This window comes from Pseudophryne corroboree, chromosome 2 (genome assembly GCF_028390025.1).
Source record: "Pseudophryne corroboree isolate aPseCor3 chromosome 2, aPseCor3.hap2, whole genome shotgun sequence".
NCBI lineage: Eukaryota > Metazoa > Chordata > Amphibia > Anura > Myobatrachidae > Pseudophryne > Pseudophryne corroboree.
In genome coordinates, this window is record NC_086445.1 from 843,344,609 (window position 1) to 843,364,265 (window position 19,657).

At 44.5% G+C, this 19,657-nt stretch overlaps 2 protein-coding genes across 3 annotated transcripts in view; one reads left to right on the plus strand and one right to left on the minus strand.

The window, feature by feature from the left end:
• PTCHD1 (patched domain containing 1) overlaps positions 1-19,657 on the plus strand; it is a 355,724-nt gene that overhangs the window by 25,555 nt on the left and 310,512 nt on the right. The window lies entirely within an intron of this gene.
• On the minus strand, positions 6,862-7,700 carry LOC135049844 (uncharacterized; the record flags this gene model as incomplete). Its single annotated transcript, XM_063955776.1, has 1 exon — positions 6,862-7,700. A coding segment is annotated over one exon (792 nt), but the record flags the coding sequence as incomplete, so codon positions are not given.

The following is a 19,657-nucleotide window of genomic DNA, read 5'->3' on the forward strand; positions in this document are numbered from 1 at the left end:
ATGTAGATCACTGATACTGTCTGTTGTATATGGTGGTCACTATTGCTGTGTATAGTATATGGGTGTCACTAATGGTGTATGTAGTATGTGGTGGTCACTAATGGTGTCTATAGTATATGGTGGTCACTAATGATGTCTGTAGTACATGGTTGTCACTAATGCTGTCTGTAGTATATGATGGTCACTAATGCTATCTGTAGTACATTGTGGTCACTGATACTGTCTGTACTTTATGATGGTCACTAATGCTGTCTGTAGTATATTGCAGTCACTGATACTGTCTGTAGTATATGATGGTCAATAATGCTATCTGTAGTACATTGCAGTCACTGATTCTGTCTAGAATATATGACAGCCGCTAATGGTGTCTGTAGTACATTGTGGTCACTGATACTGTCTGTAGTATATGATGGTCACTAATGCTGTCTGTAGTATATGATGGTCACTAATGCTGTCTGTAGTACATTGCGGTTACTGATACTGTCTGTAGTTTATGATGGTCACTAATGCTGTCTGTAGTATATGATGGTAACTAATGCTGTCTGTAATACATTGTGGTCACTGATACTGTCTGTACTTTATGATGGTCACTAATGCTGAAAATAAGACTTTCCCAGAAAGGCTGGCTACACCCCCCTCACCTCTCCCATCTTTTCTTTGATTTCCTGGCTCATCCTCTTTACCTCTCTCAGGCCACCGCAGATAGAGATGAGGAGAAACCTGTATATGTAGATCACTGATACTGTCTGTTGTATATGGTAATCACTAATGCTGTGTATAGTATATGGGAGTCACTAATGGTGTCTATAGTATATGGGGGTCACTAATGGTGTTTGTAATATATGGGTGTCACTAATGCTGTCTGTTGTATATGATGGTTACTAATGCTGTCTGTAGTACATTTCAGTCACTGATACGGCCTGTAGTATATGATGATCAATAATGCTATCTGTAGTACATTGCGGTCACTGTTACTGTCTGTAATAAATGATGGTCACTAATGCTGTCTGTGGTACTGTATATTGCAGTCACTGATACTGTCTGTAGTATATGATGGTCACTAATGCTGTCTGTAGTACATTGCGGTTACTGATACTGTCTGTAATAAATGATGGTCACTAATGCTGTCTGTGGTACTGTATATTGCAGTCACTGATACTGTCTGTAGTTTATGATGGTCACTAATGCTGTCTGTAGTATATGATGGTAACTAATGCTGTCTGTAATGCATTGTGGTCACTGATACTGTCTGTACTTTATGATGGTCACTAATGCTGTCTGTAGTACATTGCAGTCACAGATACTGTCTGTAGTATATGACGGTCACTAATGCTGTCTGTAGTACATTGTGGACACTCATACTGGCTGTATTATATGGTGTTCATATAGGACGGTAAACGGTGACTGCTATCCACTAGGATGGGGTTCGCCATAATAAGACTTTCCCAGAAAGGCTGGCTACACCCCCCTCACCTCTCCCATCTTTTCTATGATTTCCTAGCTCATCCTCTTTACCTCTCTCAGGCCACCGCAGATAGAGATGAGGAGAAACCTATATATGTAGATCAATGATACTGTCTGTTGTATATGGTAATCACTAATGCTGTGTATAGTATATGGGAGTCACTAATGGTGTCTATAGTATATGGTGGACACTAATGGTGTCTGTAATATATGGGTGTCACTAATGCTGTCTGTAGTATATGATGGTTACTAATGCTGTCTGTAGTACATTGCAGTCACTGATACGGCCTGTAGTATATGATGATCAATAATGCTATCTGTAGTACATTGCGGTCACTGTTACTGTCTGTAATAAATGATGGTCACTAATGCTGTCTGTGGTACTGTATATTGCAGTCACTGATACTGTCTGTAGTATATGATGGCCACTAATGCTGTCTTTAGTACATTGCGGACACTTATACTGGCTGTATTATATGATGTTCATATAGAATGGTAAACGGTGACTGCTATCCACTTCACCCCAGGAAAGGAGGAGGACGAAGGCCCCCCTCACTTCTCCCTTCTTATTTCTTTGATTCCCTGGCTCATCCTCTCTGCATCCATCCAGCGGGTGGAGACAAGGAGGAACCTTCATGCACTGCAGTTCTGGCATGGGCTAAGGTTAATAAAGACCCTTCGGAATCTCAGCCCACTCATTCACACTTATGCTGTGCATTCCGACCTATTCCCTGCATATGCAGCACTCCACAACCTGGGCCCACCACTCACTAGTTCCGCCACTGTACAGTATAAATATAAATATACTAGCTGAATACCCATGATTTGCTATGGGATTAGGATGGTAAATTAGAATTATAGTAGTCCGTTAATTTACGTTGGTTGGAGATCTAGTATATAGGCATATCTTGCTTCACTGACCCACTTTATGTAGTGGTCGGATCCCTTTTTGGTCCCCCAAGGTACCCTGCTCTTGCCATTATACAACTCTCAGTCTGTGGCTTTTTGCTGCCTCCATTCCCCTCCTCACATCATGTCAGTGCCCCTGTGAAATGATCAATTTATTTACAGTGTCTTATATAGCGCAGCACATTATGCATCTCCTGATATACTCTGTGTTGCTGGGGGACCCTGCTACTTCCGCTACTGTATATAACTGTCAGTGTGTGGGTTTGTGCTACCTCCATTCCCCTCCTCACATCATGTCACTGCCCCTGGCACATGCAGCCCTGTCCTGCCTGACATATCATGCATCTCCTTATATATGTGCTGCCTGGGACCCTTCTCCTCCCACTATATAATTCTCAGTGTGTGGCTTCCTGTTACCTTAATTCCCCTCCTCACATCATGTCACTGCCACTTTCACATGTAGCCCTGTCGTCATTGACATATCATGCAAGTCCTGATATAGTCTGTGCTGCTGGCCCACCCCTAGGGACGCTAAGGGTGTCTTACTCACATAGTGTTTGTTCCCAGATTATAAATCATATGTGCAGGCAAGTATGGTGTAAATTGGTCCAGGCATTCTGAAGTTATGCTGTCTCCTGATATACTCTGTGCTACTGTCCCACCCCTAGGAATGCTAGGGGTGTCTTACCCCCACAGTGTTTGTTCCCAGATTGTAAGTCATATGTGTAGGCAAGTTTGGTGTAAATTGCTCCAGGCATTCCAGAGTTATGCTGTCTGCTGAAATACTCTGTGCTGCTGCCGCACCTCTAGGGGTGCTAAGGGTATCTTCCCCCCACAGTGTTTGTTCCCAGATTGTATGTCATAGGTGTACCAAGTTTGGTGTAAATTGGTCCAGGCATTCCGGAGTTATGCTGTCTCCTGAAATACTCTGTGCTACTGTCCCACCCCAAGGGGTGCTAGGGGTGTCTTGCCCCCACAGTGTTTGTTCCCAGATTGTAAGTCATATGTGTAGGCAAGTTTGGTGTAAATTGTTCTAGGCATTCCAGAGTTATGCTGTCTGCTTAAATACTCTGTGCCGCTGTCCCACCGCTAGAGGTGTGTTATCCACACAGTGTTTGTTCCCAGATTGTAATTCATGTGTGTACCAAGTTTGCTGTAAATTGCTGCAGGCATTCCGGAGTTATGCTGGAACACACATATATTGTATGTACACATACATACATACATACATACATACATACATACATACATACATACAGAGATACATACATACAGGGGCGTATCTACCCATTGGCCAGGATGGCACTCACCGGCTGAAGAGGGGCACCACCTGGAGGTGCCACCAGTGGCCAAGTGGTAGACTTACATAGACTAGGCACTAGGCAGTTACTTGTTCATTACGGAGGAATGCAGCACAGCAGTCACTCAGTGTAATTAGCGCCGATGTTTGGCACCGCACTTCAGTGAAGCAGTTCTAAAACTACAACTCCCAGCAGCCCTTGCTCCCGGGATCTCCTGGCAGCAACGGATGCTGGGAGCTGTAGTTTTACTTAGAGCTGCTTCACTGAAGTGCGGTGCCAGACATCAGCGCTAATTACACAGAGTGACTGCTGTGCTGCATGTCTCTGGTGCAAACAGGTAATTGTCTAGTGCCTAGTCTATGTAAGCAGTGGCGTAACTACCATGGGTGCAGGGGATGTGGTTGTTATGGGGCACAGGCTGTCACAGGGGCCCTGTACCCACTGCTTCTCCTACACCAAGTCAGTCACGATGCTGCAGTACAGTGCTCCTGCAGTCCTGCTCCTCTCCCTGCCTGTATGTACATAGCAGAGCGCTGGGAGCAGTACAGGCAGTGGTGACATCAGTGCCAGTACAGCAGATTGAGAGGGAGTACAGCAGCACCGTCCTTACCGGCGCTGCGCAGCTCCTCGTGCTGTGCACCACCTTCCCCGGTACCAGCCGCAGCAGTGCAGCACTTCCCCGTCATGGAGGGGCCGTGACACAGAAACAGAGCTTTGCGCAGCAGCAGGTGAATGGTGGCTTCCAAGTAGCAGCTGAACAAGCTGTGGCTGCTCTACTTCACCAAGGCAAGCACCGATCTGAATGTGCACACCATACACCTGGGGGGCCACACCAGCATATAGACATGTGGGTTGGGGGGCCACACCTGACACACACATCTGGAGACCACACCTTTAAACACATCAGGGACGGAGGACCACACTTGCACATACACACTCACACTTGGGGGCCCCACACCTACAAACACACATAAAACACACACCTGGGAGATAAGGGGGGGGGGCACACCTGCACACACACCTGGGGGGACACCTATATACATACACACAACCCTGGGGCCCCACCTGCTGTGTGCCAGGGTCAGTATGGTGTAATACACACCACCTCTATGGTTAGGTCTGTAATGCAGATGGTTGGTATCCAGGAGGTCCCAGCCACCAGGATGCTATCGGGGGGGGGAGGGGGCAAGCGCGAATGAGCCCATTTGTGGGCTCTCTGTGCTCTCCAAAGGTTTATTCCCACTCTATAGGTGTCAAGGACACCCACGATTGGGAATAGCCCCTGTGTGGCGGCATTCCGGCTGCCAACAATTGTAAGTGGTCGGGTTTCCAGCATCGGTATCCTGACCGCCGGGGTCCCAACTGCCAATAAAGCAACTACATCCCCTCCTCTATTTGTGTCTTTCACTGAAACCAATACCTACTACTGGGCTGAGTGACCACTCACACTCAGGACATTTATAGCAGTGCTGCAGTGAGAGGGCCAGGCAAGCAACCCCAGGTCAGTGCTTCCATCCCCTTTCCCAGCCAAGTGTCTCCCCATCTAACCAACCCTCACCTATACCAGTGTCTCCCCCTCCACCATCCCAATGTCTCTCACCCTGTTAGTCCAGTGTATTCCCCCTTCCCTCCCCAATCGGCCAACGTCCCCCAAACCACTGCCACCCCCCCCCCACCTAACCCCCATAGCCAGTATGGTATATATACACACACGTGGCGTAACATGTATAAGGGGTACTACTGTGTGGCATAACATGTATAAGGCATACTACTGTGTGGCATAACGTGAATGGCGGACACTACTGTGCGGTGTAATATGAGTAAGGGGCACTACCATGTGGTATAATTTGAATTGTGGGTACTATTGTGTGGCCACACTCTTTTTTGGCCTTCCCCATTTTAAATATGGGGGGGTGGGCGCCAGTCCCTTACTTTGCCTGGGGCCCTAGATACACCCCTGCATACGCACATCCTTTTTTGCGATTTCTGTGGATGGACAGTGACATTTGTAAAACTGTTTTTTAGCAAGCACCTGGGACCTAAGTAGAATCTACCTGCGAAATTTCAAGCTTGTAAGCCTTGTAGTTTAAGAGATTTTGTGATGAGTCAATCAGTGAGTCAATTTCCTTTTTTGCCTTTTCTATCTATCTATCTATCTATCTATCTATCTATCTATCTATCTATCTACTGTACATACATACACACAAAGGGATAGGGTGCAACACTCCAAGTGACTGTAATAAACACTACATATCACAGTCACAAGGAGTGCTGCACCCTATCCCTTTGCGCGTCTACTACATTGTGCGGGCACCCAGTACAGGTGCCTTGTCTACTGGGAGAGCTGGACCACACCAATAAATATATATATATATATATATATATATATATATATATAAAGAGAGATGTGGCACTCACAGCTGGGAGAACTAAAGTGACTTGACAACAAACTGAGGTATCAACATTTAAATATTACATTGTCTTCAGGATACATCAAATAATAACATGTAGCTTCTTACCTTATATCCCTCACCACTGTGCATGAAAACGCATGCTGGCTGGTTCCCACTGTCCGGCCATGGCACCCTAAAGTGACGTCATCATAAATGGACATATATATATATATATATATAAATATATATAAAACGAGGACACTTATGGATTAGGTGTGTAGACTTTCTGCTGCTATATATATATATATATATATCAGAAAACACAATTCCTGAGTGCGCTGTATTGATTGTATAGATTTGACAGAAGTCCTTCCCAATAGGACCCAGGATTTTCTGGGTTCCTAAAATGGATAACCCCTCACCAGAAAGTCACCCAAACAAATGGCCCAAGGCCAATTAGAATAAAATATTTAATAACAAAATATTCATTTATTTATTATTTTATTTATTAACAGTTTCTTATATAGCGCAGCATATTCCGTTGCGCTTTACAATTAGAACAACAGTAATAGAACAAAACTGGGCAAAAACAGACAGACATAGAGGTAGGAAGGCCCTGCTCGCAAGCTTACAATCTATAGGGAAATAGGCATAGATACACAAGGATAGATGCTACCTATTGCATAATGGTCCACCAGATTGCTAGGTTCTTAATGGGTTGTATGATGATACCCCACAAAGTTATCCAAGTGTCAGGAGGGTGTGAGACTAAAGAAAGACAAGATATGTGATGTTATGAATACTCTACAGAGGATGTAATAAGATAGGGAAGCACTGAAGGTTATGTGGGTGGGTCTGGAATTTGATAGGCTTGTCTGAAGAGGTGAGTTTTCAGGGAACATTTAAAGGTTTGGAGACTAGAGGCGAGTCTTACTGTGCGTGGGAGGGCATTCCACAGAGTGGGTGAAGCCCGGATAAAGTCCTGTAATTTTGAGTGTGAACAAGTAATGCGTGTGGATGAGAGACGTAGATCTTGTGCAGAGCGGAGATGTCGGGTAGGGAGATATTTTGAGATGAGTGAAGAGATGTATGTTGGTGCAGTTTGGTTAATAGCCTTGTATGTGAGTAAAAGTATTTTATATTTAATACGGTAGAATACCGGTAACCAATGGAGGGACTGACAGAGCGGATCTGCAGACGATGAACGTCTGGCAAGGAAGATTAGCCTCGCAGCTGCATTCAAAATGGATTGTAGTGGTGAGTGCCTATGTTTGGGAAGACCGGTCAGGAGACTATTACAATAATCAATGCGGGAGATAATGAGAGCATGGATTAGAGTTTTTGCTGTGTCTTGTGTAAGATAAGGGCATATTTTGGATATGTTTCTTAGATGTATGTAACATGATCTTGAGACAGATTGAATGTGGGTAACAAAGGACAGTTCAGAGTCAAGAATGACACCTAGGCAGCGAGCTTGTGGGGTAGGGGTGATTGCAGAGTTCTCAACAGTGATAGAGATATCAGGTTGGAAACTACTATTGGCCGGTGGAAATATAATTAATTCTGTTTTGGAAATATTAAGTTTGAGGTGGCGAGATGTCATCCAAGATGAAATGGCAGAAAGGCATTCAGTGACACGGCCCAATACAGATGGTGACAAATCAGGGGAGTATAGGTAGATTTGAGCATCATTCGCATACAGATGGTACTGAAATCCGAAAAAGTTGATTAGTTTGCCAAGAGATGTGGTATAGATAGAGAAAAGCAGAGGACCTAGGACTGAGCCTTGCGGTACTCCAACTGAGAGAGGTAGCGAAGGAGAGGTGGAATCAGAGAAACGAACACTGAAGGAGCGATTAGATAGGTAGGATGAGAACCAAGAAAGGGCTGTGTCCTGAATACCTAGGGATTGTAGTGTTTGTATGAGAAGAGAGTGGTCAACAGTGTCAAAAGCAGCAGAGAGATCAAGGAGAATAAGTAGAGAGTAATGTCCTTTAGATTTAGCAGTGACCAAATCATTCACTACCTTAGTCAGTGCTGTCTCTGTGGAGTGTTGGGCACGAAATCCTGACTGAAGTGGGTCCAGTAGGCTGTGTGAGTTAAGAAAGTGTGTGAGGCGAGTGTAGGCAAGTCTCTCCAGTACCTTGGAGGGGCATGGGAGCTGAGAGATGGGACGGTAGTTAGAGAGAGAGTTCGGGTCAGAGTTTTGTTTTTTCAGAATGGGAGTAATCACTGCATGCTTGTATAGAGAAGGAAAGAAAACAGTAGACAGGGAGAGATTACAGATTTTCGTTAAGGTTGGGATGAGCACAGTAGACAGAGCTTTACTAATTTGTGAGGGTATAGAGTCAAGGGGAGAGGTATTAGAGTAGGCAGATGAAAAGAGTGCAGATACTTCATCTTCATTTGTAGGATCAAAGGAACAGAAGGTGTTAGAGGGTTCAGGCAGGGAATTGAGCAGGTCACTTGCTGTGGAAGAGCATACCATTTCATTTCGGATCTTGTCAATCTTGTCCATGAAATAGGAAGCAAGATCTTGTGCACTGACAGTGGCTGGTGGGTTAGGTGAGGGAGGGACAAGAAGTGATTTAAATGTATTAAAAAGTCGCTTGGGGTTAGAGGCTTGAGCAGAGATGAGAGATTGAAAATATGTTTGTTTGGCAGTGTCCAGAACATTACGATAAGAGTGGTAGGTGGTCTTATATGTGAGAAAGTCACTTGAACTACGAGATTTACGCCACTGGCGTTCAACTTTACGTGAGAGTTTTTGTAAGTGTCTAGTGCAGGCCTGGCCAACCTGTGGCTCTCCAGCTGTTGTAAAACTACAAGTCCCATCATGCTTTGCCACAGTTTTGCTATTAGGGAATGCTAAAACTGTGGCAGGGCATGCTGGGATGTGTAGTTTCACAACATCTGGAGAGCCACAGGTTGGCCAGGCCTGGTCTAGTGTATTTAGAGTGCCACGGTTGACATCTAAGTCTACGTGGAGTGTGATGGGTAGCTGGAGCCACTTCATCAAGTGCTGTTACTAGAGTTTGGTTAAGGTGTGACACAGCAGTCTCTGGAGAGGTGAATGTAGAAATTGGTGAGAGCAGTGGTTGCAGAGAGGTAGATAGTTGTTGAAAATTAATAGCGTTAATATTTCTGCGGGTAAAAGGTGTCCTTGTAGACTTTAGGGACATGGAGTTTGAAGTAATGGAGGAGAGCATGCATGTGATAAGGTTGTGATCTGAGAGAGGGAAAGGAGTGTTAGTGAGTTCAGAAACAGAGCATAGTCTGGTGAATACAAGATCAAGGCAGTGGCCCTCCTGATGAGTAGGGGAGTCAGTCCATTGGGAGAGGCCAAGAGAGGAGGTTAGAGAGAGTAGTTTAGAGGCATGGGGAGATTGTGGACTGTCAATAGATTGAAATAACCCATAATGATGGTGGAGATGTCAGAGGATAGAAAGTGAGGGAGCCAAGCAGAGAAATCTTCCAGAAACTTTTTGGGTTGCCCAGGTGGGCGATAGATAGCTGCAACACGCAGAGAGAAAGGGGTGAAAATCCTAATAGAGTGTACTTCAAAGGATGTAAATGTGAGTGAGGGAACAGGTGGTAAAACGATGTGCGTGTAAGATTTGGACAGTAATATTCCAACACCACCTCCATTGATGTTACCAGGCCTGGGGGTGTGTGTGAAGTGGAGGCCACCATGTGACAGTGCTGCAGGGGAGGCAATGTCTGATTGTGTGAGCCAGGTTTCTGTTATAGCCAGCATATTGAATTTTTTTGCTATGAAAAGGTCATGAATAGCTGTTAATTTGTTGCAAACAGAGCGTGCATTCCATAAAGCAAATTTTAGTGACTTGGAGGTAGATGGGAGACAAGTGATGTTGATAAGGTTTGTTGATTTTATATTCCGTTGTGAATCAGCTGAATGTGAGCGTGGTATGTGGATGGGACCTGGATTTGGGGATATGTCACCAGCTAGTAGAAGCAGAAGAAGAGAGAGATAGGTATAGTTGGGGGAGGTGTGTGATAGTTTCTTATGGTGACAGGTAGAGGATGTGACAGTTAGTGTACATAGATAGGTTAAAAGCTCATGAGTGTTAATAAGAGGGGAGTGGATTAATGAGGCTGCAATGTGTACAGAGCGATACATAACAGGAACAGTGAAGGACGATGTCATTTTATAGAGGAAACCATGAAGTGCTATGAGGAAAAACAGTTTGTGGAGCATGGTATTTATAAAGAGTAAAGTATAGATAGGAAAATGCTTATGGAAATTGTTAGTTAAATGGTAGATTTACCTGCTTTCCAATGTTTTTCAATGTTTGTTCATAAAAAATCATTTACATAAGATCTTTCAAAAATGTTATACATAGACAATTTCTTAATAATTCCATCAGTGAAAAGAGTGTCCGGTAAGTGATGTAGATATGTATACTCCCTCACCTTCAAAAAGGTGTGAGTTCAACAAAGGGAGTGTTTCCACAGACCGGATCCCTGACCAATGGCTGACAATATAAATATAAATATATAAGCAGTAAGTCTACACGCTTAATCCATTAGTGTGCTCCTTCCTCTCCACCACACAATAAGCAGATTCACAGTACATAAAAGAGAAAATGGAGGATGCACATATGAGCATTTGATAGTAACACTTTACTTAAAACATCTGATAACTTATATCTAAGTATTAATCAGCAGATATGGTAAACCATCTCTAAGCCCCAGGACACATCTCCAATACCTCCAGATGGTAGTAGATATGACACCCAGCTTTCATTAGAGTCCTGGTTATTTAAAAACGCCACTCAATTCAATCACAGCACTGTGAGTGGCATCTGACGTCACCACGTCCAAGCATCCCGTCGGCCACGTCTAATGCGTTTTGTCATCAAAGGACTTTGTCAGAGGGTGTATATTAAGTAGGGTATTATTACAGCCCTGTGAGTGCCACCTGCTTTGCCTACCTTTGTGTGTGTGTGTGTGTGTGTGTGTGTGTGTGTGTGTGTGTGTGTGTGTGTATATATATATATATACTGTATATTTATCAATCATGTCGTATATAATATTTGTTTTATATTTTTACATAATATTTTTGAGAGAGGTACACTTTGCATATAATTCTACAGCTTTATACAGGAGTCATTTAAAATATTCTTGATTAGCTGTATACATTTTTGTACATCTAAATCCTCTTGTATTTAATAAGAACAAATCGGTAAAAATATTTAGAAGCAGTGCTAGCTCGTTTTATGTATGTATATATTTATATTCTGTTTACAGTAAACATTATTAAAAAGAAATGCAGCTCCCTAAAAAGGCAATGTGCTACAACTGAGCTCTCCCTGCTTATACCTTAGGGATCAGTATAAATTACCAACAGCCGGGATGTCATCAGTCAATACACAGACAACGGCATCCCGGCCGTCAGTATGCCAGAAGCAGGCCCAGCGCTGCACTCGCCATGCTGTGGGTTCGGTGGCTTGCTGTGCTTGCCACAGGTTCTATTCCCACTCTATGGGTGTTGTGGACACCCACAAGTGGGAAAAGCCCCTGTGAGCCGGGATTCCGGCAGTCGGCATTGTCGGCAGTCTGGATTCTGGCGTAGGTATCCTGACCACCAGGATCCCGACTGCCGGCAGTTTAACTGCATCCCTTACCTTCTCTTAGATGGAATTTAAAAAGGAATGGTTATTCCATCAGAAGCTGAAACAACTTGACCACTTAACCTTAGCACAGCTACATGGACTACCAATGCAAGAGACACATTAATACTGGTGTATACCATCCAGAGACATCCTGTGTACTCTGGGTGATAACTTTTCAGCCATATAAAGTCTACTCTAGGTCAACTTTCATCCAACCATCCAACTAGTTGGTTGGGTGAAATGACAATCTGGTTATGTATGGAAGCAAATGGCAATAAGCTATTTGCACCAAACTCACTCCAAAAAAGGTTATTAAGACAAGGTGGATAAATCTGTTTGATTTAAACAATATTGACGGGATGTAATGGAGTCCAAGACCGCTGCAGGTGCGGATGCCGGACGATCTCTGACTTTTTTTTTAAAGAGGCAGTTACATTTAAGACATGGGGGGTCATTCCGAGTTGTTCGCTCGCAAGCTGCTTTTAGCAGCATTGCACATGCTAAGCCGCCGCCTACTGGGAGTGAATCTTAGCTTATCAAAATTGCGAACGAAAGATTTGCAATATTGCGAAAAGACTTCTCTGTGCAGTTTCTGAGTAGCTCGAGACTTACTCTTCCAGTGCGATCAGTTCAGTGCTTGTCGTTGCTGGTTTGACGTCACAAACACACCCAGCGTTCACCCAGACACTCCTCCGTTTCTCCAGCCACTCCCGCATTTTTCCCAGAAATGGTAGCGTTTTTTCACACACTCCCATAAAACGGCCAGTTTCCGCCTAGAAACACCCACTTCCTGTCAATCACATTATGAACACCAGAACGAAGAAAAAACCTCGTAATACCGTGAGTAAAATACCAATCTTCATAGCAAATTTACTTGGCGCAGTCGCAGTGCGAACATTGCGCATGCGCACTAAGCGGAAAATCGCTGCGATGCGAAGAAATTTACCGAGCGAACAACTCGGAATGACCACCATGGTTTTGCCTTGTAAGTGTTTGCCCCTTTAAAAAAGTATCCAAGATCGGCCGGCATCCCGCACCACCAGCGATCTTGGACTCCATTACATACCGCCATGAATCTGAACAGTTTTTGTCCTCTTTCTGGGTTTGGGAGCAAATTACTGTTTGTCATTTGCTCTCATACTGTACATTTCCAGATATTCATTGTTACCAACCAACTAGTTGGATGAAAGTTGGTCTACTGTATGGCCAGCTTACAGACATGATCACTTTATTCTCCACTTGCAGTCATTGTGGGAAGCACTACTGCACAAAGGGCCTCATTCAGACCTGATCGGTGCTGTGCGAATTCGCACAGGAGCTGATCAGTTCTAAAGTGCGCATGCGCCGACGCCACAGTGCATGGCTGACAGCCGACGGCTGTTGGAGCCCAGCGATGGCCTCTGCCTGATTGACAGGCAGAGGCTGTCGCTGGGTGGGAGGGGGCAGCATGGCGGCGTTATGCAGCCATTTAGGCAGCGTGGTCCGGCCAATGCAGGCGTGGCGTCACACGCAGCCGCTGCGACCCGGGCAGCGACATTTAGCTCCCGGCCAGCACACAAAAACTGTGCTGGCCGGGAGCTACTCCTGAAGTGCAAAAGCATCGCTGCTGTGCGATGCTTTTGCACTTCTGTGACGGGGGTCGGGCCAGACATGTGCGGTGGGCTAGCCCTGTGCTGGGCAACCCCCCGCATGTCTGTGTTTCTGATCATATCTGTCCTAAATTTAGCACAGCTACAATAAAGTCTGAATTGCCCCCAAAGTAATGCTGAAAATGGCAAGGCAGTGTGGGGAGTAACATGGTATGAATGAGTTTAGTTATTTATGTACATGTTTCAAAAAGGTTCAAAGTGTAATTATTTTGTATAACAGGAGCACATGCTTTTAACATGGTGAGGGCTGAAAGTGATACTGTATGTAGTAATGTTATAGAAAGAGTAGATTTGGTGAGTGGAACAAACTTTCAGCAGAGTAAGACAACAGAAAAAGACTTTAAACATGTTTGAATCAATATAGGGGTAAATGTAATAGGGTACGAGAAGTCAGAGGTGTGGGAGTTTGTGCAAGAATGCCCATATTTTATAAAGTGGCAATCATTTACAAGGCAAAACCAATCTGGTTTGCAAACTACCATTTGATGTTTGTTTTTAATAGAACTTAATTAGTACATTTTCAAATGTAGTATTAATAACACTGCCCTGACATTATGGGGGGAATTCAGTTGTGTCTCCACGTGACCGCCACTAGAACATGCCAAACTGAGCAATTCAATTGTTGCTCTGTTTGGGCATGCTGAGCCGTGGGGAGATACTGTGCAGTACATTTTAGCGCACAGCCCCCAGAGCTAGCAAGCTGAAATGTGCAAAAAGTGACCCATTTGGGAGCCCAAAACTGCACTTATTCATGATTGTGCCCATTACTTTAATTGGGGTTAGCTGCTATATGCATGAATTGAGTATCGTTCCTGCAATCTCCCGTGACTTTGGATGGGAGATTGGGTCGCAATAACAATTGAATTATCCCCCTACAATACTGCATATGATACAGTACTTTGTTTAACCATGATATTGCGTATGAACGGTATACTGTAACTCATAGTTGCCTTCTTTTGAAAACTACTTTCAGCAAGATTTTAGTTGGCAGCAGAATATTCATGCATCATGCCATTGAGGGGTCCAACACGTTCCCACGAAGGATGTGTCTACCTCCACCTAGGAACATATCAATTAGCACTCAGGGGTGTGTCCTGCAGTGGCAGGTGGAAAGTATTTAGCATAGCACGCACTGAAAAAAAATATGAAGAAAAACTTTTGCACTGTGGGTCACACTTGGTTAAGTAATGAACCTACAGATAATAGGTAACCAACAAATAGATAAACAATAATAAGTGTACCTGTTTTACCAGAAATCCAAATACTTTTTGTAGCCTCATAGACAAAAGTTACTCCCTACAGTGCATGAATGAGTAACATTTCAGATAATTCTCTCTCTAAGGGGTAAATTTACTAAGATTCGTATTTTCCCGTTTCAGGTCAAAGTTCAATCACGAATGACATCGAAAGTGTAAAACAGCAACTTTTTGAATTTGTTACGATGGATTTACTAAGCTGTCGTATTCGGGTTTTTCTTTTCTTCCGATGTCGATGTCATTCGTGTTTTTTTTGTGTTTTTTACGGCAGTGATTAGCAAAACACTGCCGACTTTTTTACAATTAATCTCGGCCGGATCTGTGTGATCCGTGCTGGGGTTCTATTTTTTTTTTTTTTTAAATTAAACACTGTAAAATTTTAAAAAAAAATTTAGTGGGGTCCCCCCTCCTAAGCATAACCAGCCTCGGGCTCTTTGAGCCGATCCTGGTTGCCGAAATATGGGAAAAAAAATGACAGGGGTTCCCCCATATTTAAGCAACCAGCATCGGGCTCTGCGCCTGGTCCTGGTCCCAAAAATACGGGGGACAAAAAGAGTAGGGGTCCCCCGTATTTTTAAAACCAGCACTGGGTTCCACTAGCTGGACAGATAATGCCACAGCCGGGGGTCACTTTTATATAGTGCCCTGCGGCCGTGGCATCAAAAATCCAACTAGTCACTCCTGGCCGGGGTACCCTGGGGGAGTGGGGACCCCTTCAATCAAGGGGTCCCCCCCCAGCCACCCAAGGGCCAGGGGTGAAGCCCAAAGCTGTCCCCCCCATCCAATGGGCTGCGGATGGGGAGGCTGATAGCCTTTGTTGTAAAAGAAAAGATATTGTTTTTAGTAGCAGTACTACAAGGCCCAGCAAGCCTCCCCCGCATGCTGGTACTTGGAGAACCACAAGTACCAGCATGCGACGGAAAAACGGGCCCGCTGGTACCTGTAGTACTACTACTAAAAAAATACCCAAAAAAAGACAAGACACACACACCGTGAAAGTATAATTTTATTACATACATACACACATACATACATACTTACCTTAAGTTCCCACGCAGGTCGGTCCTCTTCTCCAGTAGAATCCAAGGGGTACCTGTTGAAGAAATTATACTCACGAGATCCAGGGGTCCAGGCTCCTCGGGAAATCCAGGGGTAATCCACGTACTTGAAAAAAATAACAAAACGGTGTCCCGACCACGAACTGAAAGGGGACCCATGTTTGCACATGGGTCACCTTTCCACGAATGCCAGAAACCCACTTTGACTTCTGTCTAAGTGGGTTTCTTCAGCCAATCAGGGAGCGCCACGTTGTAGCACTCTCCTGATCAGCTGTGTGCTCCTGTCCTCACTGACAGGCAGCACACGGCAGTGTTACAATGTAGCGCCTATGCGCTACATTGTAACCAATGATGGGAACTTTCTGCCCTGCGGTTGACCTAAAGTGACGTCACCGCTGAGCAGAAAGTTCCCAGCATTGGTTACAATGTAGCGCATAGGCGCTACATTGTAACACTGCCGTGTGCTGCCTGTCAGTGAGGACAGGAGCACACAGCTGATCAGGAGAGTGCTACAACGTGGCGCTCCCTGATTGGCTGAAGAAACCCACTTAGACAGAAGTCAAAGTGGGTTTCTGGCATTCGTGGAAAGTTGACCCATGTGCAAACATGGGTCCCCTTTCAGTTCGTGGTCGGGACACCGTTTTTTTTTTTTTTCAAGTACGTGGATTACCCCTGGATTTCCCGAGGAGCCTGGACCCCTGGATCTCGTGAGTATAATTTCTTCAACAGGTACCCCTTGGATTCTACTGGAGAAGAGGACCGACCTGCGTGGGAACTTAAGGTAAGTATGTATGTATGTGTGTATGTATGTAATAAAATTATACTTTCACGGTGTGTGTGTCTTGTCTTTTTTTGGGTATTTTTTTAGTAGTAGTACTACAGGTACCAGCGGGCCCGTTTTTCCGTCGCATGCTGGTACTTGTGGTTCTCCAAGTACCAGCATGCGGGGGAGGCTTGCTGGGCCTTGTAGTACTGCTACTAAAAACAATATCTTTTCTTTTACAACAAAGGCTATCAGCCTCCCCATCCGCAGCCCATTGGATGGGGGGGACAGCCTCGGGCTTCACCCCTGGCCCTTGGGTGGCTGGGGGGGGGGAACCCTTGATTGAAGGGGTCCCCACTCCCCCTAGGGTACCCCGGCCAGGAGTAACTAGTTGGATTTTTGATGCCACGGCCGCAGGGCACTATATAAAAGTGACCCCCGGCTGTGGCATTATCTGTCCAGCTAGTGGAGCCCGGTGCTGGTTTTAAAAATACGGGGGACCCCTACTCTTTTTGTCCCCCGTATTTTTGGGACCAGGACCAGGCGCAGAGCCCGATGCTGGTTGCTTAAATATGGGGGAACCCCTGTCATTTTTTTCCCCATATTTCTGCAACCAGGATCGGCTCAAAGAGCCCGAGGCTGGTTATGCTTAGGAGGGGGGACCCCACGCAATTTTTTTTGAAAAAATAAGCACTTTCCCACCCCTTCCCACTGATATACATGCACGGATCTCATGGATCCGTGCATGCCTATCCAATCACGAATAAAAAAAAAAAGGTCTGTTTTTTTTTAGCACTTTTTTACGAGTTGTAATTTTTCACGGCAGTGTTTGTTTGTTTTTTGCTTTGCACTTCTTAGTAAATGACCGAGATTCATACTTAAACAGCCGCGTTTTGACCGATGGTGTATTCATTCGTAATTTTTTACTTGGACTTGCAAAAAATTACGAATGCCCTCATCTCTGCCGTGATTAGTGTTTAGTAAATTACAGAGATGACACTTTGATGAAAAAACGGCATCTCGGGCAAAATCGGGAGCTTAGTAAATTTCCCCCTAAGTGTGTGTGTGTGTGTGTGTGTGTGTGTATCAGAATCAGCTTTAGTGGCCAGGTATACTTGGTTTACATTGCAGCAGCTGAGTAACAACATGAGAGGGGGGCATATAGCATATTATCATACAGCATATCTTATAACACACAACATACATAATTTTGTGGGCACAGAGTAGTGTTACTTTATCAGTTAACTTGTTTGGGCATGCTAGTCTTTGTTCAGCTGGTGAACTGCTCCGGGAAAGAAGCATTTTGAGCACCTAGTAGACTTGGCCGGGATGGTCCTGTAGCGCCTGCCTGACGGTAGCAGTTGGAATAGGTCATGTCCTGGATGCAGATGGTCACCCGTAATGTTCTCTGTGCATTTCTTGAGCCTGGATTGATACAGGTCCTGAACAGAGGGTAGGTCGGTTCCAATGATCTTTTCCGCCATCCTCACCACCCTTTGGAGCCTGCGTCTGTCTTTTTCGTTGATTAAGGTGTACCAGACTATGATTGAGGAACTTAGTACTGACTCAATGATTGCAGAGTAGAAGAGGAGCAGCATTTTCTCTGGGATGTTGAATTTCCTGACTTGCCTCAGGAAGAACAACCTCTGTTGCACCTTTCCTGCGGTGGTATCAGTGTTGGACCACCATTTTAGGTCTCAGGAGATCTTAGAGTCTAGGAACTTGTAGGAGTCCACCAATGGGATTGTGCTGCCAGTGATCACGAGTGGGGGCATGACAATTGGTTTCCTTGTAAAGTCCACCACCATCTGTACTGTTTTAAGTGGGTTCAAGTCAAGGTCAATGTCATCAGCAAAAGTTAGGATTTTTGCAGATTGCCCCGCTGAGGAGTAGTCATTGGTGTACAGAGAGAAGAGCAGGGGGGAGAGTACACATCCCTGGGAGGCCCCGATGCTGATCGTGTGCACACTTGACAAGAATTTCCCAGCTTTAACCACCTGGCTTTTGTCTGACAGGAAGTCCATTATCCAGTAGCAGGTAGGTTCTGGGATCCCTAGACGGAGTAGTTATGAGCAGGATGCTGGGAACAATTGTGTTGAACACTGATCTGAAGTTAAAAAACAGGACTCTTGCGTAGGTGCCCGGTAGGTCCAAGTGCTGCAGAATAAAGTGCAGCCCCACATATATATATATATATATATACATTATTGTTACAGGTGGGTTAAGTTCGAGGAGACCCAGATTGGTTGATTCCCAGAAAAGTACTTCAACAAACAACGTGAATATATAAATATGAATTTATTGTATACTTAGCTAAGGTTATTGATCAATTCAGCAGAGGGTCCAATACAGCAATTACATCAGCATACTCAGGAGCCTCGCCCTCTGCATCTAGAGGCTGAGCTATATTCAGATCATCCTGGCACTTCTGCAGTCTATGTTTCATCCAGGCTGTCTAGGCTGAATTGACATGGGGGATAATTCAGACCTGATCGTAGCAGCAAATTTGTTAGCAGTTGGGAAAAACCATGTGCACTGCAGGGGGGGGGGCAGATATAACATGTGCAGAGAGAGTTAGATTTGGGTGGGGTGTGTTCAAACTAAAATCTAAATTGCTGTGTAAAAACAAAGCAGACAGTATTTACTCTGCATAGAAACAATATAACCCACCCAAATCTAACTCTCCCTGAAAATGTTATATCTGCCACACCTGCAATGCACATGGTTTTGCCCAACTGCTAACAAAGTTGCTGCTATGATCAGGTCTGAATTACCCCCATTGACTGGTTCCAGTTTACATAGGCTGCAGAACTCCTGAATAAGCTATTTCATGAGTACAAGGGTCAGATTAGAAAATATACATAAATGCTAAGAAACAGTAGCGTGCTCTGTTGCCTTAATTTTGAGCATTAGAAATAACATAAAAATACAATGTGTAACTTGGATTATTGGGATTTAAGGCACAAGGTGAACAATTGTCTCAAGCTGAAGACACAAACATTCCAATGTTGACATATGTCCAACTCCAAACACTTGTCTTGTTTTGGTCCCATATAACCAGACAATGGACATTGCATTTGCTTGTAAAATATACCCGGGTCAGGAATACTGACACCCACAGAACATATCAATTTGTAATATATATATATATATATATATCTATCTCCCCTGTATTACATATATATATATATATATATACTGTATATATATATTTCCCCCTTCTTGTCC